At 40.1% G+C, this 24,615-nt stretch overlaps 2 protein-coding genes across 8 annotated transcripts in view; one reads left to right on the plus strand and one right to left on the minus strand.

Annotated features, from left to right (window-relative positions):
• Positions 1 to 6,395, minus strand: part of slf1 (SMC5/6 complex localization factor 1) — a 32,604-nt gene extending 26,209 nt beyond the window's left edge. Inside the window, exons 1-10 of one of the 5 annotated variants that reach the window (XM_026188793.2) lie at positions 6,284 to 6,395; positions 5,297 to 5,454; positions 3,654 to 3,732; positions 3,249 to 3,474; positions 2,995 to 3,148; positions 2,635 to 2,778; positions 2,481 to 2,546; positions 1,863 to 2,009; positions 1,098 to 1,267; positions 843 to 977 (exon numbers count right to left, since the gene is read on the minus strand). In XM_026188793.2, the coding sequence (XP_026044578.2) occupies positions 843 to 977; positions 1,098 to 1,267; positions 1,863 to 2,009; positions 2,481 to 2,546; positions 2,635 to 2,778; positions 2,995 to 3,148; positions 3,249 to 3,474; positions 3,654 to 3,732; positions 5,297 to 5,407 (1,232 nt within the window). In that variant the 5' untranslated portion in view covers positions 5,408 to 5,454; positions 6,284 to 6,395. The other 4 variants (XM_080309081.1, XM_026188797.2, XM_026188792.2 and 1 more) reach the window with 4 other exon arrangements.
• Positions 6,396 to 6,397: 2 nt separating this feature from the next.
• The window catches only part of kiaa0825 (KIAA0825 ortholog), a 116,860-nt gene continuing 98,642 nt past the window's right edge, over positions 6,398 to 24,615 (plus strand). The window contains exons 1-7 of one of the 3 annotated variants that reach the window (XM_080309074.1): positions 6,398 to 6,721; positions 12,435 to 12,571; positions 19,855 to 20,023; positions 20,372 to 20,410; positions 20,531 to 20,566; positions 20,678 to 20,863; positions 21,009 to 21,333. In XM_080309074.1, the coding sequence (XP_080165200.1) occupies positions 12,441 to 12,571; positions 19,855 to 20,023; positions 20,372 to 20,410; positions 20,531 to 20,566; positions 20,678 to 20,863; positions 21,009 to 21,333 (886 nt within the window). In that variant the 5' untranslated portion in view covers positions 6,398 to 6,721; positions 12,435 to 12,440. Of the gene's footprint in view, positions 6,722 to 6,742; positions 6,913 to 12,434; positions 12,572 to 19,854; positions 20,024 to 20,371; positions 20,567 to 20,677; positions 20,864 to 21,008; positions 21,334 to 24,615 lie in introns of those variants that run through there. The other 2 variants (XM_026188785.2, XM_026188786.2) reach the window with 2 other exon arrangements.

Below are 24,615 nucleotides of genomic sequence, written 5' to 3' on the forward strand. Positions count from 1 at the left end.
TCAGGTGGTCGTTGTTTACATAGGATTTTCATCCAAGTATTAAAAAAAACCAATAATTAATAAAAACAACATCAATTTGAAATTAAGCTAGTTTGTTCAATTTCTTTTCAGCCTCTGGAGGAAAAAAATTAACAACTAAAAAAACAAAAGGAAACTATGAATATAAAAAAAAAAAAAAAAAAAGGAAAAAGGCTGTAATTCCTAAACAGCTAATAGAATTCAATTGCTGAACACCTTGAATTAAATCTGAAAGTCTGGACTTCAATCACATGTAGATTCATTTGTGGCAGCATGAAGCAAAATTATGTGTAATTTTCCAAATACTTAAAAACCTTACTGTATCAACTCCAGCTAAACTACAGTGATTGTTAAGAATTTCTACACGTATGTCCTTGCAATACAGATTATGAGCTTTGTGCACTAACAGAATAGAAGAAATCAACTCTAAAGCTGTTTTCACACATGCACTGCAACCCTGAACTTTACTAGACATTACCCATAGGAGCTGCGTGTGAGAACACAAATGTCCTAATCATTTGTATCAGACATTAAACAGACTTTACCCTGCCAGCTATCTAGCACAAAGTCTTTATAGTGTTCGACAGAGTCCTTGTAAGAGTAAGGCAGCTCTGCCTCCTGCATGATGTGTGAGTGCCCAACCAATCATTTAAATTCTAATTATATTGAGATATAATAATGAGAACACGGTCGAAGTGGACATGTCAGAAAGGGCAACTTCAAGCAATGATTCTCCCGACATGTGTGATGATTTAAACTGATTGATTTAAAATAAATAAATAAAAAATGGTTCTTTCTCCAACTGAGTTTATTTAAACTGTTACCCAGCAGTGAGTGAGTGGAGCTCCCCTTGGAAGATCTTCAGGAAGAGAGTCAGGATGTAACAGTGGAAGTGTAACAATGTTGGAAGGCCAGGTCCAGGAAGTGCGTGACAGGTCTCTTCACTAGACATAGAATATCTGGAAGATAAAATATTTGTAAAATTACCACAACTGCTACCTACTAGAGTGTTTGTTCACTACACATCACATGGTTACTCTTCATTTTTGCAGTATAAAATTATTAGCAGGAATAATTACCTGATGGCTGTCTCTAGAAAAGACCACAAGCCCTTCTTACACCGAGGACACTGCAGCACTTGAGTAAAATACTGTTTCACTGACTTGGGAGCCATCCAGGGAGGGTTGGTAATAAGCAGTTTATCAAGGACCTGCTGGAAATTTCTCATGAAGACAGATGTGGCGTTACCCTGTGACATAATCAGCACACAGCAACTGAGTTCCAGTTGGTTTGAATGCGGGGATGTACATACAGACTTAAAATTCAGTGAAGCTACAATTTATTTATTTTCTTAAATAATGGATGTGACGATGCCAAGAATGTAATTAGAGCCAAACAATAATTTAAGTTTTTGTTTTGTTCTTTTTAAATAAGTAAATAAGTAAAAGTTAAGTAAAGTAATTAGTAAAACTTATTTCCAGCTGGTCCAGGATGATGCAGAGTAAATACAGTATGTTTGTTTGTTTGCTATCACTGTGCACGCTCTTGTTCTGATTTTGAACTGTTGGTCACATAAAGTTAAATATTTGATGGAAATGTGAGGATGTGATGAGATCTGATATTTCACTGACAAAATTACTTATCAAAAAAAAGGTACAATAACTAAATTAATTATGTTACATCTCTAAATTACAGTTTAATCAAAAGACAGTAAAACCAATAAAAAGACCTCTCAAAGCCAGCTATCCACACTCAAAAATGTAGAGCAAGTTCTACTTTTGTGCAGCCCCTGAGGATATTACACTAGCAGTAGGTGGGAGTTTCTGCAGTATGGTAATGCCTACCTGCTGAGCGTATTCTAAGAGGGAGATCAGGTGCGGCGCCGGTGGCAGGAGGCCTGGGTACACACCACTTCTGATTGAGTCCAAGGCTTCAGTGAAGAGGCCACACTCTATCATGCAGCCAACATTGCTGAAGTCCATTTTTGTTGCCTGGAGAAATACAAGAACAATGATAAAATTCAAGAGGTATATGGAAAGCAGAAGGAAACACAGCACTCAGAGAGATGGATGGCAGAAAGAGTTGAGGGCAGAAGGGTAATGGAAATAGGAAGTGAATGGGCTTTAAAAGTTCTTGGGGGTCATTTCTGACTGTCTGTTATGGGTAAATGGCATATGGAAAAACATGAGCACTTCTATTAGCAATATCCACTTGGGTAAGGTATGGACAGGACAGTGGAGAGTATTGTTAATAGGCCTGCCAATCAAAACTCTCAGATCAGCTGACAGTGGTGGTTAAATTGTGACCTGGGTATGATGCGCCCTTGCTCTAGATGTCACTTTCCATTGAAATGCATGACATAAAGGAAATTAAATGACCTGAGCCTCTTGATGAAACACATAGTTATTGTAGAGATGTACAGTAGTGATCAAGGGTGGGGGTTGATATGTCTGCACATCTACCTGAGCCAGGGGACGATAGGGGTCATGGTAGCCCAAATATTCAAGGAAGCACAGTCTTGGCTGGCCCTAGAAGCAACAAAAAGAAAGAAAAGAAAATGATGTCAAGAAAACACAAAACCACTCATAAAAAAAATTAAAAAACCCAAATACACACCACTTGTTTGATATATGTCTTAAGCTCCGCCTCCAGAGTAGAGAAATTCTCCTTCACATCTGCTGGATGAGCCTCTTGCTCTTCTGTTATGTTGAAATTCATATCCACATGATTGCTTTGGCCCCCAAACAATAGGCTTTCAGTCTACAAGATAATTTTTTTAACATGAACTGTTTAATAAAGATTAGACTAGTATGTGCACATATAAATGAAGACCATATAAAATATTTAAATCACCACCCCCCCCAAAAGAAAATTAAAAAAAAAAAAAATTTTAATAATAATAATCAGTTTTAAATATGTTGCTTAAATTATTATTATTTTTTATATGTTTTTAAAACATGCATTCTTATGACTTACCCCAAAGAGGTGCTGGACTATGTGGCTCACAGGGTAACAAGGAGCACTGTGGGATTTTGAGGATTCTGTAACAGGTTTCGCCATGACATGAGTGATAGAGGCATAAGAGGGGGGAGGGCAGTGATATACCTCAGCCCTGCCTGCTTTTAGGAGTCTGTGAATGAATAAAAAAAAAAAACAACCCAAAAATGTATTAATTAACCAGACACTCGTTTTATTTGAACATGGGTTAAAAGAGAACAAGGGTTTGTAACCGTTTGAACATTGCTCTGCGTGTGGACCCTTGGACCATAAGGAGCACCCTCCAGCCCTGAAAGGCCCCTTTCAGTCTCCCACTGGCCACTTTCTCTCTCCACTGTTTGACAGGGTAGAAGGCAGCGGAGGAACCTGTGGAAATGGCCACCTCATAGATTTCCTCTGCGAGCCAGGAGCCATTCTTAACACTGTCCAGCACGTAGTCGGGAGTTACAACCCACTTTCCTAGCAAGAGACGAGCAGCAAGAGGGAAGAAATTCAATAAAATGTGTTATGTTACCTCTAGGACTTAAAAAACTGAAGAAACAATGAAGCATTTTATGGCTACGTTAAATGTATGTAGGCTAAAATAGCAACGAAAACAAAGATCCACTGACATGAAATTCACAGCCATCATGACTCACCTGCAGCACAAGCTGCCAAAAACTTCTCGCTGGACAACACCTGAGGGATTATGAGATGGGTGCAAGCGTGCTGATATACCTATAAGAAGGCAGTTTAAGGTGGTTATATGTAATCATCACAAGACAGTTTTGTAAGTGGAGCTTGTCAATAACGCAACAGTTGCAGTTTGAAATCAACAACAGATGTTCAGTGCAACTAACAGTGTTCCACTTTTAGGTGGATCCCCAGTTCATTTATTCACATTTATCATGTAAGTTAATAGATGAGGATGCTAGGCTGTACCATCTGATTTAGCTGCAAATCAGGGCAAAGTAATCAGCTCCCCTTTGACATTTATAGTTTTTGTCTGAAATTTCCCTAGTGCTTCTTTGACAGCATTTCTACACTAGCTTTGCTCAAAATTTGTAAAATCATGTGAAAACCGAGAGCTACCTTCCAACTTACACACAGTATAAAAACTTCAGCAAGAGTTTGAGCTTCATGACAAAAACAGAAAGAAAACAGTTTAGACTTGAGAAAAAGAATTGTTGATGCACAAAGTAGGAGATGGATACAAAGTTATCACAGTGTTTCCATGTTTCTAAAGACCCCAGAACAACTTCCAAGAGACTAGTGAATGACTTAGCCAAGTTGTAAATTGTATACTCAAAGAAGGCAATCATTAGACACCTGCACAAGAATGGACTGCGAGGTTGCAGATTAAGGAAAAACTCCACTTTTGCAGAAAGACTGCACATGCTGAAAGCACATCTTTTGGTCAGATGAGACAAAACCAGGGCTCTTTGGCCAGAGAGACCCTGCTTATCCTTGGAGAAAGAAGGGTGAGACATACAACCCAAAGAACACTATCCCCAAAGTGAAACACGGTGGTGGGAGTATTATGCTGTGTGCTTCAGTGCGTCCTGAAGTGGGAATCTCATCTCCATGAAAGGAATCATGAAAAAAAGGATATGAAGATTTTGAAAGAAAACCTTAAGCAGTCAGCAGCAGAACTGGGTCTGGTTTGCTGCTTCGTCTTTCAACACAACGACGACGCAAACCAAAGGTCAAAGTTAGCGCTATTGACTGACCTGCACAAAGGTCTAATAATTTTAACCCTGATAGTTTTGGGGTTTTGTGCAATAATTTTGGTTCTGTGTGTGAAATAAGATCCAAAATAAAACTAGGACGCTTGGAAAAGCTGTATTAAAAAAGATCCTTGCTGTTTAACAACACTTGAATTGAAATTCTACATATACACTAATAGTTTTGTTCTCATTTGTGTAGAGGGATAATCAAAGCAATATATAAATATAAAAATACAATTGAAAACTTTACTTGGACTGTCAAGATAAAGACACAGAACACAGACTTCCACAGAACTAATTAATGATTGACAGCAAGCACAGCAAGTAATTCATTCAGTCAGCTACTTTAGGAACAAGTGCATTTCCTTTTTGATTGGTGTCTAAACACTGTCATCATTACTTTAGTTTATGATTAGTCTCTAACTATTATGTTTTCTTACATCGCATAGACTGAATAAAGACTAAAAGCATCAGGAAGAAAAATGAAATCATTCACAAGCTGCAACCCTTCAGCTTGGGCACAAGTGCACGTGGCATTTCCCTAAAATCTACTGAGGGATCTCAATCTTACTCACTGAGCCACCAATGTATTTCCCACCCAGCTGCTGAATTCCCTGGATCAGAACTCTCTTCTCCTCGCGGATTTTGATCCCAGAAATCTGGAAGACGTGTGTGCAGGTCTCCATCTTCGCGAAGAAATTGAAGAAGAGCCAAAATGAAGTACTTCGTTAAACTGTAGGAGACAATAAGTTAAGATAGATCGCATCATTCATTGGCCAATCTAATGTTGCAGTTCTTGTTTGACTAGATGACTTAGATCGTTTTCACGATAAGCTTTCACTCTTGGTACATCAGGAAGAACAATGTACTGTTCAAACTGCACATCAAGGATATTAGCGTTTACAAAATTCATCAAACAAAGTCAATACTTACACAGATCGTGACAAAATTTTATTTAGTTGATAATTAACTAAGGCTTGCTGGCATATCATTTGCTTTGCAGCGTCAGAGTAGACTAACTAACAAGAAAAAAATATTGGTTCTTTTCTATTCAATAAGCAATGTCAACTGTTTTAATGGCACAGCTGATCAAGTACCTCGGTCATACCACCAGTGGTAACTTCCAATTACACCCGGGCGCGCCAAACTCTTGTCACTGACAAAAACATCCAACAACGTGAATAAACTTCGACCAGTGTGTGGCTACTTTATCCGAAGCTACATTAACCGTCCCAAACAAAAATCCATGGCGCATTCGCGCTTTAGTGTGGATAAATGTTCAAAATAACGGCCAAACGATAAGTTTAATGAGAAAAATTACACGCGAGTACACCACCCAAATTGCAAGTTTGAGCAGCTTTATGGAATCCAATTGTTTTGGAAAGACAGGGGGGGATCTCTCATATCTTAACATTTTTAACATGCATTCTCAATAACAAACGGCTATATACTTGATTTAAAAAAGACGTCAGAATATGTTAAATATATGTTTTAAATAAAATATCATCTTTGATATGTAAAAATTATGCTATTAATTCCCGAAGGCGAAAGCGTTTGCCTACCATTTGATTCCTCAGTTGGAATTTTCCACCGAGCGGAAGTTTTCATAGAGCTACTTCCGGGTTGTTGTCACGGACGCTTTCAGTCCCCGGAAATCACCAAAAAATAACTAGATGTTGTGCAGCAGTGGTTGAGTAACGGGGATATTTTATCGATAGATAACCAATAAAAGTGACATGCGACTTCTGCCATATCGGCTGCCCGGGAAACGGTGTACATAAAATGCTCAGTGCAACATTTGGTGACAGCGGTGGATATCCTGTCATAGTAATGCAATATTATATTTTTATTGGCTGTTGAATTGTCTCGGTTTTTGTTATTAGCTACAAATAGTTGTCGCAGACAGATATCAGCATGAAGTGACTACAAATGATGTCGGTCACATTTTCCCCGCCGGTAATGGATTAACACCGGATGGATTAAGTAAGAGCTTTCGTAAGGTACGCATAACATGCAACGCTGAGTAAGTCGAGTGGCTTCATTCGGGTTTCTTTTGTTTTATACGACACACGAGACGGCTTTTTAAAGATACAGATGAACTGTCAAAATAAGCAAACGCAGTACCACTTCCTTGCATGCTGTGAGCTTAGAGGTCTGTGTGTGGCTGTATGGCAGGAACTACGACAAGCAGGTAAAAGTCAAGAGTCTCAGCAGGGCCTGTCTGTATTCTTTGTGGTTTTCTTTCATTATCAAAACAACAATATGGCTAAGTCTTTGCTTTGTAATCATAAAATTATCATTAATAGCGAGGGGAAGAATCATTAATTGATAAATGTCTTGGCACAGTTTGGTTTTAGTGTGATAACTGGTTACAGGTGCTTATTTTGCTTTTAGATGAGGTTTTATAGATATGATAGGCGGTGTTTCTCCTTTTCTTTTGTTGTATGGATGAAATTATTAGGATGTAAAAAAAAAAAAAGTCTGATCTGGAAGGTCAGAATGTGTCAGTGCTTGGCCAAACACCCCCCATAAAGAGCAAGTGACAGTAACCAGCTCAACTCTTTTATCTGTTGAATCCTGGAAATGAGTCTTGTAACATTTACAAACCCAAACTAAACAATCGGAAAACTGTGTGAAATGTCAATAAAAAACAGAATGGAAAGATTTGTAAATCACATAAACCCACATTTTTGTTTTATGAAAGAGCATAGAAAACATATCAAATGTGAAACTGAGAAATGTATCATTTAAAGAAGAACGAAAAGGTCAGTTTGAATTTGATGACATCAACACATTTCAGACAAATTTGGTACATGGTCATGTTCATTTGTAGCATCCCCTCTTCTTTTAACAACAGTCCATAAATGTTTGGGAAATGATGAGAGATGCTGGACTTTTGGGAGCGGAATGTTGTCCCATTCTTATCTGACAGAGAATTCTGGCTCAACAGTCTTCTTTCTTGTATTTTTTTTATTTCATTATATGCCAAATGTTTTCAGTTGCTGAAAGGCCTGGTCCGCAGGCAGTTCGGCACCCAGATTCTTCTATTATGAAGTCATGTTGTTGATGTCATATCTGCAGTATGTGGTTTTCTTGGGGTTAGGGTTTGGGACATATGTTGGTCTAAAATGTGTATTTACCTTTCAGAATTAATGGTGCCTTTCTAGATGTGTAAGCTGCCAATTCTATAGGTACTAATGCACCTCATAACAGCAGACATACCTTTGCAGTTAACATTGTTCTTTTTTGGGCATTAAAGTATTGGGTTGTGGAGTAGTGAAGATAAACAGGAAAGTAGAGAGAGAGAGAGGGTTAGGACACGGTGCACAGGTTGGACTCAAACTTGGACCTGTGCCCAGCACTCCAGTGAGTTGGCATGTGGTCACCTGCTCACCCACTGAGCTAAAGTGGCATCCGAGGAACAGTTCTCTAAAACTTCACAATTTGTACACAGAGTTCTTTGCAGATTGGTGAATTTCTGCTCATCTTCTGAGAGACACTGCTTCTCTCCGATGTTCATTTTATACCCATTCATGTTACTGAACTGTCACCAGTTAACCAAGCTGGTTGCAAATTTTCTTTTTTCCTTTTAATATCATTTACTTTGGTAGCCTTTTGTTGCCCCCATCCCAACTTTTTTTTTTTTAAAGAGATTTTTGCCATCTAATTCAAAATTAACTTGTAAATTGTACATTAGACCAGTTTAAACACGTGTTATTTCCTGTTTTCTACTGGGAATAAAATATGCTTTATATGATTTATAATGCACTGAATAGTGTTTTTGTTGGGATCCAGAACAGCAGTTATTATCATTATTGTTGTTATTATTATTATTATTATTATCAGAGGTCAAATGTGACATGATATTGAATGCAAACTATAATGTGATATTCAGTATCATTTCCTAAATGCTGCCAATACCCACAAAGAGAGCAGAATTTTAAGCATGATTATAGAGATAAAAGACATTGAAAGTTTGACCTTATTTGATGTTGAAGAAGAGGTCAGAGGTCCAAAGTAACTTGATATTTAGAATCCCCGTATATCATTCCCTAATTTTTTTTTTTTTATATTATGTTGTCAATTCAATCAATGGCACTAAGAAACCATTTTAAATAGCTCTGTATAGCAATATAATGTTTACCTTCAGATCAGTCTATTGACCTTGAAGGAGAGGTCAGCAGTCAAATGTAACGTGATATTTTAAATCTTTATGTTGTAATTTCTATAGATTTACGATACACACAACACTTGTAAGGATTATAATTTATATAAAGCCTTATATAAGTTATAAGGCTTTTTGTCAATTTTCAACCAGTGAATCATTAAGTTGACCTTGAGGACCTTGGTGAATGTAAGCCAAATTTTAATAGATTGTTAACATGACTCAACTCTACAACACTGCAAAGTTTAATCAGGATTCATACAAAACTTTTCAAACTGCCGTGTTTACAGACAGAATGACCTGGGCTTGCAAATGCTACCAAAAAAAAAAAAACCTCTTTAGGGGAGGTAATAGTAATAATCATCATCATCATCATCATCATCATCATCATCATCATTTTTTTCAGTTCATTTTCTCCATCTGAAGATTGTCATTACATGCCTTTTTTTCTTAAGTCTGACAGCCACTTTTCTGAGTCGCTTCCAGACCTTTTAAAGGAGGAAGCTGGCCCAGTGGGTTTCATCTTTTATTACACTTCTCTCAGCTTCTGAGGTGGGACCCAGTTTATTAGGGATTTACAGATGTGCGACCCTGGGTATGTTTAAGGGAGTAAACCATGATGATCCAGCTTCTATCAGTTAGAACCAGGTTTTATTGGAGCCCAAGTTGACAAACTGACATTGGAAAACGTAATCAACAATAATTCTGATAAATGATCATTTATCTATGAGTTAAAAGTGGTGTAAAAGCAAAAGCAATTTCTAGTACTAACCTCTCAAAGGAAATGATTTTCCATGTTTGTTTGTTTTTTTTTACTGCAACATATATCAACCAGTTTTAATCATTTGCATTCATCCAGTTTAAATCATATTAATTTATTTACTTTTGTCTCATTTTTATCCTCTGTACAGTAATCATTTTCCAACATTCAGTCTTTTTGTGCATGTGCACTAAATGCATCTTTAGGATCGGAGTATTTAAGTTTGCTGAACTCATGGCATTTGCAATAAGCTAAGATATATGATCTGCTCCAGTGTCACAATATTGTCTTTTTTTTTTTAAAGGGTTGTAATTGACTCATTGCTCAGGGTACTTTAATACTGCTGAATGATGGTAACTACTCAACAAAACAACAACAAAAACAAGTAATATTTGGTTGTCGAGGAGATTGGGAAGTCATGTATTATTCATTCCCTCTGTGTAGGCTAATCACATAGGCATTTTTTAGGTTGAGGAAAAAGTTGTTGCGTTCTGAAATCTGGATGGTTTAACACAGCATATTTTAGGAAGATATTATATCCACATATTTTCCAAAGCAAAGACAAAAGTGACCGATACATTTTTACAAGAGTTGTGCCTCTTACAAAGCCAGTGATAAAGTAGCCAGTCAAGATCATGAGTCAAAATCCAAGTAATGTAGAGGGCCAGTTGGTTGCACTGTAACAGTGAAGCAGTGGCCTCCTCTGGGTATTAATGAGATAGTTCTCAGCACCATTGTGATCTTAGATTATGCACCTGTTTAATTTATTATGTTTCCTTTAAAGCAGACTGTTAGGTACCCTCTTTAAAATAATGTTGACTTTAACTTGACATGCTCTAAGTGGTTTTAAAGCGTCAGCCTGGGGATACGCTGCTAAATATTTCAGGACAAACTCATTACTGTAAATGGGCCTGTGTGTTAGCCTAGCTGGGTTAGACAAGCAGCAACAAGAGAGATTGGACAGTGATGTGTGTGTGAGAGAGAGAGAGAGAGAGAGAGGGAGAGTGCGTTTCCTATCCTGGTCTAATAGCTGTGGATTTGATGTCTCGAGCAGGCAGCATTTCATTGCTTGGCCCTGTTGTCCCTGTTGCAATGCTGTGAAACACACAGGGGCTCCTCCAACATCTGCTTTCTAAAGAGCTAATGACAAGACAATGGAGACTGGATGATTTAAAGTATAGTACTAATGAGGCCCTGTGTGATGCCTGGTGAATCCTAACACACACACACACACCTACATGTACACACTCACGCTTAAGATAACAGATGATATAATGGCAGAACAGGAGGTAGACACCCAGCAGACATAAAGTGAGGACATTCAGACCCTCTGTCCATCTGTCTGTCTATCCTTTTAGCACCTGAAAGGAAGCACGGTAGTGTAGAAAGCGCAAACACACAAAGAAACTATTCAAATTCACTCACATACACACACTATCTTGCTCAGTCTATATAATTACAATGTTGAGTTCCTAATCCGTGGATTGAAAATCCTTTTCTCTTTTAGCAGTGACTGGGCATAGACCCCCCTCTCAGTCAGTGGCGCAGAGGGAGCGTGATGATGAGGGGAAGCAGTAAGAGAGAAGAAGAGAGGGAGAAATAATAAAGGACAAGCTTAACTGGTGAGGCTGTCAGCAGAGGAAAATAATATTTGTCCAGCTGGACAGGCCTCCCTTTGTGCAGGCTAAATGAATGTTGAGCTTCCTGTCTACTCTGTCAGGGAGAGTGGCATAGACTGTACGCAGCAGCGAAGACGCAGAGCGGAGTGCAGGGAGCTGTTTGGAGTTTGACAGGGATTATTAAAATCAGAGCAGATGACGAGGACGGGGCGAGAGGCGGAGTGTGAGAAAGCCAAATTGACACAGACACTCTCCATTACCTTCCACTTGACTCGTGCTGATGACAATGTTGATATGAGACCCAGCAGTGCGGCACTACCGTGGGATTGGCTGTTAGCATGAGCATTAAGCACCACAGGGTGGAGGTGGGGGGTGGGAGGGTGGCACCGCAGTTCTAGGAGAGACCATAGGAGATGAGTTGTTTATTTAAAGCCTTGACTGAAGAGCATCTCACCTCATTGTTTATTTATTTGTTCTTTTTTTCCTCTGCTAACTTACTGTAGTGTCAGTAGGTGGAAATGGTTTTAGGCTCAGGCAATGCATTTTGATCAGGAGCCCTCCAACTGCAAATGATTTTTCTGAGAAAAAAGGGAGGGGGGGCTGTTTCTTGTTGATAACAGACTTCCCCTTGTTTCAGGTGTTTCAGGTGAAATTGATTTGAGCCTCTTAATAAGACTTCTGTTTGAGGAAATTTCAAATTAGATCACATGAAAGTCTGCGCTGGGTGTACAGAATGTGTGCGCCGCTTCTCGAACATCTGCATTGATACAACACTCTAGATCATGCGGTTGATTGATGTCAATCTACACTGCTGATTCAATCCTGACACCAGTGAAGCCTTGTGCCTTATTTTGTTTTATAACCTGGTGCAGATCTTTTTCTTTTTTTACATAACCTGTCCTATGGGACAGTTTATCAAGCAGAATCATAGTCTGAATGTTTTGTCGACTCCCTATAGGCCCTTTTGTTAGTCTTTTAAAATTTTATTTATTTATCTATTTATTAAAATTATTCTCCGAGTGAGTATGATGCCGGGTAAAGGCCAGGTTGCTGAAAGACCGGAGAAGAAGGCAGAGGAATAGAAAGAGAAAAGGGACAGAAAGAAAGTGGGGTGTGTACACTGGTAAACATATGATGTGGTGATAAAGAACGCTTTCCCTATCTCACAGAGCACTATGGAGTGGCCAGAGGACTTTGCTGAAGATCATGCCTTTGTGGAGCTGCTGGTTCCAGGTGTTTCCAGTGATCTGGACCTTGAACAGCTTATGAAAGACACAGAGGAGAAGCTCAATCTCAATGCCAACAGGTGAGTCAGAGTCGCAGAGGGCTCGACTTGATATAGTTTCCTGATCTTTATCGCCGCAAACATATGTTGTGAATTTCACATCACCCAGACACTTTACACCCCTTTTTGTCACCCCAGATAATAATAACAGTGACATTTTAAGTTGGTTTATTTGTGATGGATTATTTTCTGTGAAGCGTTCCTTTTCTTTCTGTGGATGGCAGGTGAAGTGCAGGAAACCCAGTGCTATATAGTGGTCAGATTAGTATTACAATAAAAAAAGCACCGCAGTAAAGTATTTTTTGTGAAGTTTTGATTGATAACAGTACTTCAGATATTGAATGTTTTTCACATATATTCATGTGAAAAACAATGTTTTCACAAGGCTCTATACAGTTCTGTGACAAAATGCTAAAACAGTATGAATTAAGTAAGTAGCGGCAGGTGCCTCTAGTTAAGGGTGTTCGATAATTTTATAAAAGCTGAGGTCTTGTAAGGTGTGTATTAAAACAATGCCAAAGTCTTCCCAGAACTTAGTGTCCCCGCAAATTGCCGTGTTCAGATGATGCAATGCTCAGAAGAAGCTATATCTCAGACTCTACAGTCCTCAGTTAGCATGTTTAATGTTAAAGTCCATGATACTACAATTTAAAAAAAAAAAAAAAAAGACCTAACAAGCATGGCTCGTTTGGAAAGATCACCAAGAGAAAGACTCTTCTCTCTAAAGAGAACATGCTAGCACACCTTAGGTTGCAAAGTTGCATCTGAACAAACTGCTAGACTTCTGGAGCAATGGCCTTTGATATAACACAGTGCCACGTTTGGAAAAAAACACCAACAGAGCATGTCAGTACAAACACAACATACCAACTGGTTTGTTTTGTAGTCATGTCTGGGCACCTTGCAGTCATTGAGTCATCAGTGAATTTCCCTGTATACCAAAATATTATTGAGTCACATTTGAGGCCATCTGTCTGACAGCTAAGGCTTGGCCCAAATTGGGTCATGCAGCAGGACAATGGTCACAAGCACACCAGCAAGTCTACTACAGAATGGCTGAAAAACAGAAGAATCAACGTGTTGCAATGGCCCAAGCCCAGACCTCAACCTGACTCGAACACTGTTATGAACAAATGCAGGCCTAATGACTGAAAATGACACAAAAGGATTACTTGACGTTAACGCTGCTCAAGTTGGTTTTATAAGCTACTGAACTATAAGGTGTACTTACTTTTCATAGGATTATATGCAGAAGTTGATCTCTCAAATCTCTAATGTTCAGTTATTAATGACTGCCTTATACTTAAGGTGGGATTGTTTTTTTCTGATTGCATGCATGTTGGCTGCACAGATAAGAAAGCAGTAGTGGAGACTCAAACTGGTTATGGGCACAACTCAACATCACATGGTTTATGACAGTGTTTCCTGTGATGGCGTTTTTTTCTTCATCTTATTACACTCTAACCTGTCTGTTTCATATTTTTACTAGACATTTTACACCGTTTAATACTTGAAGGGGGGGATGGTAAAAGGATTCAGTGGCTGCGTGCTAATGCAGAAATCTCTGCCTCTAAAATACCTCCCATTAAAAGATCACAGTTGTGTGCGTGTTTGTGTCTGTGCTTGTCTGTGTGTATGTTTTAGCTGGTTGCAACAAAATCAGATTTTGTGGTTATATACACAGATGTATAACGCAGCATCTGTTGCAAGATTGGTAAACAGTGGCAGCCGTGTGGAGGAGTTAAATGACAGATTATCAGTGTGGCTGCGTGTTCTCGAATCTTAAATACAGTAATTAAATCCACACTCTGATTACAACTGTGAAACTAAAGTAAATAATTCACACAACAGAACAGGAAAAAAACGAGAGCTGATAATGATTGTCTTATTACTTTGTAGTCGGGAATTAAATCTGACCAAGATGCACCACTGTATTGTAACTTGCTTTCTGATTCAGTTTTAATTAGATACTCTAATAACACATGTAAATGTGGTTTGTGACTACTGGATGCGATGTCTTTGTCAAATTAAATGATATAGTTTCTAACATTTTAATTCTGTCTCTGTTCATTATTGAGGGGATCATTCTATTAAGGGACACCTTTCAAAGTTTATATCTTCTCCAAAAATTCAGGTTTGTTTTATAAATTCTTCTTAATTATACAGTAAGAGCAGTCTGGTCATCATATATGGCAGAAATGCATTCCCAGGTTGTTTTTTTCTTTTATGCACTGAGGAGTGAAATATAGGTATCAGTCATTTATTACAGATCCGTATAGTTAGGGAGTACAAGTAGATTGTTAAAAAGTGAGACACGGGGAAGAGAAAAATAAGAGAAATCTATATTTCAGGTCTTTTATCGTTTGTAGTGTTGTGAGGCTGAGGGCAGATGATGAAGGACAGGCTAAATGTAGCAAGTGAACAAAGCCTCACTCTGGCACCATTAGTGTCTGGGACTCATCCCTTCTTCACTCTCTCTCGCTGCCTCCCTCCCCTTTTCTCTTTTTCTTTCCTTCCTCCTTCTAAATGGGAACATAATAATTGAAGATTCCACATCTTGAAACGAAAACCCTTGGGTAGGTAATTCAAGGCTTATTACAGAAGGCCGGGCCATTTTTCTGCTTTCTAAGCATTAAAGGGTTATTTTGTGTTCCTGCAGATGGGAGAGGGATAACCATTATGAGAACAAAGCGTCCAGATAATGGAGAATGGGGCTAAAAATAAGGCAATCCTCCTCTCGCCGTGGGGGACCACTGGTCAGTATCTCTGCAAGACTGCAGCCAACTTCCTCCGAGACTACTCGTTTTCTGTCGGGACGCATCCAGGCAAATAAAATCTCGCAAGGCCTCTCGTTTGCCTTTAACCTGGGTGGGCTGCAGACGTATACACACCTACACATACATCCAAAGCTCACTCACCTGCTGCCTAATTGATTTATCAGTGTCTGAGACAAATTGCGGAAGTGGAGGAAAGGAAAGGAAAATTGGGAGGCAGAGGAAACAGAGCTGCCTTCACCCTTGAAGGACTTCAGCCCATGTATGGGTCAGAATGACTGGCTTGTTCCCAGTTCTCAGATGTCAGAGATTTGCCTAAGAGCTGCTGTTTAATTGAAGGAGAGTAAGATAGGCTGACAACAGAGCTGGCTCCCCCAAATTGAAATGCTGTAATCCATTAGTTTTCATCAGATGGGACAGTGAAGGGGTGGGTGTGTGTTGCCGGATGGAGCAGGCCACCAGGAAAAGACCTCTAATGAAGTGTCAGCACAAGCACTGAGACTCCAGACAGGCCTCTAGTTTCACACGGGCAAGGCAAATGACTCTCACTAATCGCTTGCCAATCTTGATCAGGGTAGAGTATCAATACTTTTACATTTAATTCTTGGTGTGTGTGTGATTTTCAATGCGTGTGCATACCAAAGAAACTGAAAACGTGCCACAGTAGAATATCGTGCAACGTTCCTTTTCAGTGAACAAAAATACTAGTCCTCAATGTATGTCGTTGATTTTGTGTTAAGCTCTGTGTGACACGTGTGTTAAGTTAGTATATCACCTATATCAGTTCTCCGGTATCATGGGTAGGCTGTGTGTCTTGGGGGATGACGGCTGAAAACACTAAGTGGGCAACAGACTGGGCCAAGACGGGATTCGTTTTCAGCCTGTTCATTCAAGCTCATTCACTCCTTTTCCCCTTACAGAATAGGCTCCTTTGATGGGGGAGATATTTAGTTCTCAGGCGGCTGGTTTGGCACTGACTGGAGCTGGGGCTTATTTGAAAGGGATCTTCCTGCCCCCGTTGTCTCCATCCCCCACCTCCTGTAGGCAAACGGAGGGGAGCGGAGCACGACAGACAGACGGCCCCACAGCAGCCCACCCACACTAAATTAATTCTGACAAGAAACTTAAGATAACGTCAAAGCGCTGACTAATCGCGGGATTGGGTTTCTGTAAGTCACGGAGCTGTGAAATGTGCCATCATATCTAATAAAAGACCTCCAGTTGCTCCCTTTCTCTCTCAGCGGTGGTGAAGGTTGGCGGGTGTTGATCTCCCTGAACTAGACTGAAAAACAATTAAATTTCACTTCAGCAGTAACGGTGTGTGTGTGTGTGTGTGTGTGTGTGTGTGTGTGTGTGTGTGTGTGTGTGTGTGTGTGTGTGTGTGTGTCTGTCAGTTAGGGTAAGATGATTGACATATTTGTCAAGAGGCCTAAAGAATTCTTTCCTCCTAGTTTCCTCTGCCTCCTTTCTCATTCTCAGGGTCTTTTGTTGAGTTCTGCTCTGGCGTTTTTGCCATTAAGGGTTCGTCCATTGTTGTCTTTACACAGATGGTTGAGTGGTTTTATTTTCTGTGACTTCTCTGTTTTCTACCCATTTCTGCCTTCCTCTTCTCTCATACTCTTTCTGTCTCTTTCCTCACCGTCCAAGCTGCCGGCAGTGGAAGTCATCAGGTTTGGAGCTAATCCTGCCAAGTTGATTAGGCTGCAGGTAGCATTCACACCAGCGGCCAAAAGGTCATCACATTGTAGAAAGCTGGATGGACTTCTTGACACAGACCATCCACATTGACTTTATGACTTAGAGCACAAGGCCTTAAGGAGGGGTAATTGAAAGGCGAAAGTAAAGAAAAAAAATTAGGAAAGTAAGAGTGTTGAGGGGAGAGAAAAGAAAAAGTAGAAATGGAGAGAGAAAAAGGCTATGGAGTCAAGCCTTGAAAATGTACCCGGAGAGCAGGTGTATTTGCTGTAGCTATTAGAGCATGCTTTTCTTGGGTGAAGGCAAGAGTGAGGTGATGAAGAGTGGAACTGGGGAAAACTTGAAGCCTTAGAGCAATTCCCCCCCTGTCTCAGTCTATGGCCTTATATTGGTCAAACATGTCTGTCAATCGCACTGATATATACTGCATGTGTATAGCAAGAACGAGTCCAAGGCTATCTAAGTAGAAAGTTCAGTCTACTTACATTTTTGTGTTACATGAACTGGAGAGTTGGTGAGCAGTGAGCCACAGATGGACAGCCATTTGAAACCTTCTGTCTATGTTGAAGTCCTGATGGGGAGCCCTGAATGAACATCCATGTTTATGACTTACCATAAACACACATACAATGCTCTCTGAAGCCATTTAATCTACAGCAACTGTTCCGAGAGTTATTTAAAACAGAGAAAAGTAAAGGGTTGTTCTTTGGAGTCCACTGTATCCAGAACTGCTGCTTATCAGGAACTCACTGCTATATTTTCCCTTGAGAAAGAAAAGCCAGAGGTCTCGCACAAACAAACCAGCATTTCAGCACTCCATTGTGTTGTTTAAAGTGATGTATACTAATTTTACACACAGCGCCATGGGCAGTTCGGAGTTTTGCTTGGACCTTGCTGAAGCTGTGTTTTACAACCAGTGAGCTTTGGGCAAATGTAGTGAAGAATTGCAGCACTCACAATCTGTCACAAGGCAATGTTTTTCCTATGGAGTAAGCGTACCTAGAAAGGCAGAAATAGAAAATCACACATACAGACACATGGTAAGGTGAAAGACTTGCTACACATATGTAGAACTGACAGTTCTACATATGTGTAGCAAGTATTTTCTGGTATCAAATCTCTATAAACATACAAAAACGGCACTTTATAATCAGGGTTTCTGTCAGTGGGCACATTGGTGTCAAGAGAATAAAGTGAGATGCATCATCTGGCCTGCCTAAAGACGAAAAGAATGCGAGAGGAAGGTAGTTAACGAGAGCGAGAACAGTATCATCAGGCAGCTTTCAATCTACAGGATGGCAGTTTGTAACAGTCTATAACATTTTATCCCCTTGCGTTTTTCCCCTCTGAAACGAAAATGTGTCAGATTGAACGGTTATTTAATGTGTTGCCATTGTAAGACATCTGGATGTGTTCGTGGCCCAGGAGCGGGCAGGAGGCACTTTATAGTCCCCGATAGGGGATGAGCTGAGCTGTCTGATGGGGAAATTGCACTTTGGCTTTGTGTCATGTATACTAACACACATACAAGCATATGTGCACATGTCTGAGAGACAGAAGTATAGGTGTGCAAAAAATATATTTATTTTTTTACTTGTTTCACTATTTGAATATTTATCTTTTATGGCACGGGAAGTACTAGATCACATTGTCATGCATTTCAAATTTACCTCTCAAAAGTCCCAAAGTAATTACATTGACACCAAGATATGCCATTATTTAATCATCAACCCTGTGATTCATACTTTTTTTTCTTTATATGAATTTCTTACTTGATTTTTTTTTTCGTCAGCTAGTGGACTTCCAGATGATTTGTTCAAGCTCTACTATCACTATATGCACTACTACATACATTCACAAAGCCTTGAGCACAAGCTCAACTATGAATACACAATCAAAAATGAACACAATAGTGGCATTCACAACAGCATACATGCTTAATTATGCAGGTATGTAGTTGTACGCACACACATGCACACACATGCATGCACCGTCTTACATACCCAGATATATATGCATTGATTTGCATGGAAATGACTAAACATGTCGAGCCCAAAGATGTCATTTCTAATCCGTCACATTAAAGAGGAAACTGAATAGCTGATGCCGTCTGTTAAAATCAAAAGAGCGATGTGTGTGTGTGTGTTTGTCTGTGTGTGTGTGTGTGTGTGTGTGTTTGTGTATGTGTGTGTGTGTCAAGGGAACAAGTAAGACATGAGATTGCAAGAACTGTGTGCCTCAGATGCCTGCCAATGTCTGTAATGCCACTTCACACCAGATGCTTAGCACACACTTGCACACTGATATATCGATGTCTGTGTTCATTACTGTTGATGCTTCTGTATGTGTCTTCTCACAGCAGAGACACTGAATAGGAGTGAGGGAGAGCCAAATGTGACGTGCTGTGTAGGTCCGTGTGTATTTTTATCACCGAGTCTTTTTGTTTGTATCACTGCTGCGTTGACATATTTTATGCATTGTTCCTGTGTGCTTATGGTGTAGCACCAGCTTTTGAGTATGGTTCAATGATTGTTTTTGTTTAAATGTCTCAAAAGTCACCTGTGAAATTGAAGGCTCCTTCCCAGATGATCTTGACTGTAACATTTTGTCCAGTCACAAATTTGAGACAAAATTGAATTTATGAGGTTGCGTTTTTAAAAATCTATTTCATTTCTTTCTGTTTTGCTGGTTAAAATCTACTTTCCATCCAATGTCTTAAATTTACTAAGGTTAAGGTTACTTTGGTATGTGTTTTATTCTTGTACTTGGAACCTCTGTATGGTTTTATAGTCCTTAGCTCTCTGATTTCTGTAATATATCTTTTTTTGTGCTCAGCATTGAACAGCAGCTGAAGGAACTCCAGGCTAAAATAGGAGACTCCCGCACAGCAGAGCGTCCACTGAGTCCCACAGAGTGGCTGCAGTGGTTCTCCCTCAAAACACAACAGAGTGTGAGGCCTGTTACCCAAGGACATCAAGAGCTTATGGACTTCTTCAGAGCTCTGGTAATGCATCAAAATCCTAATGACTCGTTATTATCGTCATCATCGTCTCTAGCTATTCTTTGTAAACATTTCACCAACAATCTGTAACACATAATTTCTCTCTAAAATGAGAAAGCTGGATGTCTGATAACTTATCGTGATCATAATCATTTCATCGTTTGTGATCTCAAATCCCACTTAACTCCGGTGTTTTTCTGTTATGAAATATCCAGCTATCTGGTAAGCAGCAGCTTTGTTTATGAATAAGCGGTTAAGATTAGAAGACGCTCATACTGCACTGCCCTGTCTTCAGGTATTTTTCCTCTTTCTCTTGTGAAATTAAAATCTTAAATGACCTTCTCCTTTCAGCAACAGTACCTGAGATCTGAAGAAGAGTCGAAAGAAGAGGTGACGCTTCAGCTACTGCTGAATCTGTCGTCCCAGTGCGGTATTTGCTTCCCCTGTAACCACTCTTCTTCATCCCCACTTACGTCTCTTCATTCTCAACTGACTGCCTCCTCCATCCAGCTGGTACATACAGTCAGAGAAGACGCTTCATTAGAGGTAATGCACCATTTATTATCCATTTCGCTGTTTCCGTACAGACTAATTTAATGTCTTATGGGCTGACTTGTACTTACTGTTTTTTCTTTTAATCTTTAATCTTTACTAAAGATCCAGGAGGTGTGGGATGATGTGCGACTCCGACTCAGACGCTACCTGATGGACCAACTGTTTCCCCGTAGTCCAGAGCTTCCTGGACCTCGACAAACAACCGCTCTGTCCATCCTTGAACGGGTTCAGTGTCTGCAGCAGATGTTCTTTCTTTATCCCGAGTCAGAGGTGCTGCAATTTTACCAGGTACACTAAAATAAGAAACGATTTCCATTTTTCAGTTCATATAAATTCCAGATGAGTAGAGGGAATAGAGGGTGTTCACTTCACATGCATGTCAAAGGCACTGCTAATCTCACACAGACATAATATTTTGTTTTTGTGTATCCAGGGCCTAACACGGCAATACGTGCTGGGTATTGTGCACTCCACCCTGTCCACCAGTCAAATTGGTGAGACTGGTTTTGACAGGCTGGCTATGGGTTTCTGCAGCATGGTGCCGATACTGACTCAAGCCCTCAAAGAGGAGCTCCACGTCCTTTCAGGACTAGCAGAACCACACACGATCCTTGGTTTTATTAATGAAGCCTACCTCAATACAGTGGCCACAGAGTTTGCCTCCCTGATGGAGAGAGAATGTGAGACAGCTCACAGAGACAACACTGCCCCGAGCGTCAAGACAAAAAAGTATTCAGTCAAATCCCGGGCAACTGTAGGTAAGCATAATTTTTTTTCTAAATGTTTTTACATTCATTTATTCTTTGTCCTCTTTCTGTCGGTAGCAGAGTACATTTAGTTTATTTAGCCTCGTTGCTGTTTCTTTCGCATCTGCCTTCTTTCCACCTGCTTCTCATTGTAACCCAGCAGAGGTGATTCTCTCTCTTGCTCCTCTCCGTCTTTGCTCTCCAGTGGTAGTGATCTGAGCTAGAACCAAGGCCTCTGTAAGTGGCTGTCAATAACTGCTGTTCCCATTATAAATGCTTTCTTTTTGCTGCACTGTTTTCTGTGTTTGCGTTCGTTGCTGCCTGCCAACAGGATAAAGAGGTTTACTTTCAGGACAAATATACTTTTAAACACTATTTACTCATACTGCATTTATGACAGCAATAAGCCCTGATCTCGGAATAGTTAAGGCTTGGTCAAGGTGTGTTTAACCACTTTAATCTTTTGAACCTAAGAGAATATATGCAGTGTAACATTTGCAAAGCGCTTGATGACAGTTAAGATAAGAGCAGAGTTTAACATTCTCTCGATCTTTTTACACATGCCATGGTATTTTAGAGAGAAAAGAAACCTCAAGAAGTATATTTTAATATTTGCCACTAATATAAAATGTGTCACTTTGTTGGACGAAGAAGTAGTATTATACACAAAGACCAGAAAAGGGCAAACCTTCGCTCCCTGTGTCACCCTCTGATACTTTTCCCCTCCTTCAGCGTTCTCGTTGTTTTCCTCATCTTGGCCTATTTACAGCTCGCTGATGGCAAACATTCACAATAAAAACAAGTGTGCGAGCCATTGTTTACTTTTCACAAAAAATGGTGCACATGTCAGCTTCCCTGTGGAACAGGGGGAGAAGTACTTTTGCATCTGCGATTCTTCGACAAACACACCACCAGCTTTGCTCCCCCCCATCTCTCTCTTTCCATCTCCCTCTTTGGTTTTTACTTTCCCTCTCCTTAAACGTGAGATGAGAGGAGGGAGCCAGGATAATTGGCCATGCGTCAGTTGGGCTGTTTGATCACGTAACGCTGTGGAGGCTACACACCTACGTGCCGCTCAACAAACCGTCAAATGTAGCACCGGAGGCAGAACATGGCTCCAAAGGGAGCGAGGGACCCGTGCTGTGTAATGATGGTAAAATGGAGCAGTTTTGCCTGTGCTGGCTTTACTTATGCGTTTGTGTGTGTGTTCAACTATCAGCTGCAAGAGAGCTTTGAGGGCTACAACTGGGATTACATTTTCCTGTTGTTCATTTTTTAAGTCGTCCCCCCACTACAAAAAAAAAAAGCTCAGGAAACCACATATCCTCTATCCAAATGCCCATGGCTTAAACATTAACACATAATCTGCTTTCACACTTTACTGTCTATACTGTATGCTACACCCATAATTGTCAAGACAATTATGACAGCAGTAAAAAAAAAAAGGCATTCTATTTTCATAGGCATCCAATGACTCCTTAGATCTTTCCCTCTTCCCCTGCTGTGTTATTGTTTATTTCTGAAGAAGAGGCAGGCGGTAGGTATATTTTGATAAGAGCCATGCCTGGGAGAATCTGCGGACTCCCAGGGGAGTAGCGCTGTCTGTAGCATCAGCCACTGTCAAACCACTGAACCATTTAACAACGTTCACAGCGAGATCTGCCTCCTCTTTTAACCCCACCGACTCAAAGGCAGACTTTGACATTGTACCTAGACAGATTTAAAGGGTCTGAGCACCTCCACCTCACTGCTTTTCCTTTACTTCGTCTCTTCCATGTCCATTTTCTCACCCTTTTTCTTCTCCCATTTTCCTCCTAGTTTTCCAGGTGTAATGGGGTGAACAGTGGGACTGGGGCAAGTGCGAGACAGGTTGGTTGGTCAGGAACAATACGGGCTTTAGACCTTACTAACACACCTCACTGAGTCGGTAGGGAAGTGGGTGGGCCAAGTTTAGGTGTGGTGCGCGTGTGTGTGTGCGCGCGCGCGTGTGTGTGTGTGTGTGTGTAATTTTGCCAAAACAAGGCAAGTAATATTTTTTACATTTGGGAACCATTATCTACAGTTTTGATACTTTAAAAGCATTTTTCTGGGCCCTTAATGATATGATTTCCGAAAGTATAAGTTGGATTGCAAATACAGACATTTACAGTTATACAGTTGCCACACTGTATTAGCTAAAAATTGCAACTGAAAAACTGGCAGTGTTACCAAAAGTGTTTTTGTGCAATATATTTACACCTGTTGATTTTCATTTTAAGGTGTATGCGTGACTTTGTAAGTCAACATGTGTTCGTACAAACTCTGTTTTCAGTGACCTTTCTGGGTTGTTTCTGATGTGTGTGTGTGAGCATACTAATTTCAGGCCTACTTTAAAAAAACATTATCAAGAGTCATTTAATACCTCCTTTTTAAAAATGCATCATTAAATTTCCATATATGGCATCAGTAATTTACATATGTATGCATAGGAGATTCGTGTTTTTGTAGGACATCAAAAGCATTCATTCTAACTTCGCTGCACGCGCACTCACAATTTTCTTCCCTAACAATCGACCACAGGGGTGAAGTCGAGGTTGTGAATTTCTGTTCAAACACTCTGCAACCCCATTCCGATAACACTGATTTAAATTCCACTTCCACTAATTTCCCCATATGACTACGTTGGCAGCTCCCTATAGATAAAAAAGGATTGAGTTAGAACATGTATAGCAAGCACATTCACCATCACTGCAACTCCCCCCTCGTCACCCTTTCTGGCTCTTTGAACTCTTTCTTAGAGAAAGCACAGCAGCCTATTCAGCAGGGAGAGAGGTTCTGTAGTGACTCGAGATAGCTAGGCTGAGGCTAAGACTGGCATTGGAGGTGCTTGTGGGGATTGAGGCTACTTGGGAATGGCGTTTGTTAATATTTAATAAAAGCAGCTCCTCACTAGATCATATCTCTGCCTGAGTTTATATACACTGTCAGCCTGGGACGTGCACACGCATGCCTCCATGTAATTATGGGCTAGGTAGAGGGGTTTGTGTGTGTCACTGAGTACACGTATGCACATGTCTTTGTGTGATGCTTGGAGTTTATGGATGCTGTTGTTTTTTTCTTCTTTTTTTTGTCGCTTTGTGTGTTTTTGTTTTTTTTATTTAATGCTCTCTTCCTTGCACATGATGAGAAGCCCTTGGTTAAGAAAGTTACCAAACAGTGCAAGTGGTTGTTTACTAATCTTAATGAGAAGATCAGGGTCTTTACTCTGCGGTTGTGTTTATGTGTGTGTCTGTCATCTTCTTCATCTTCTCTAAA

The sequence above is a fragment of the Astatotilapia calliptera genome, chromosome 12 (assembly GCF_964374335.1).
Source record: "Astatotilapia calliptera chromosome 12, fAstCal68.1, whole genome shotgun sequence".
NCBI lineage: Eukaryota > Metazoa > Chordata > Actinopteri > Cichliformes > Cichlidae > Astatotilapia > Astatotilapia calliptera.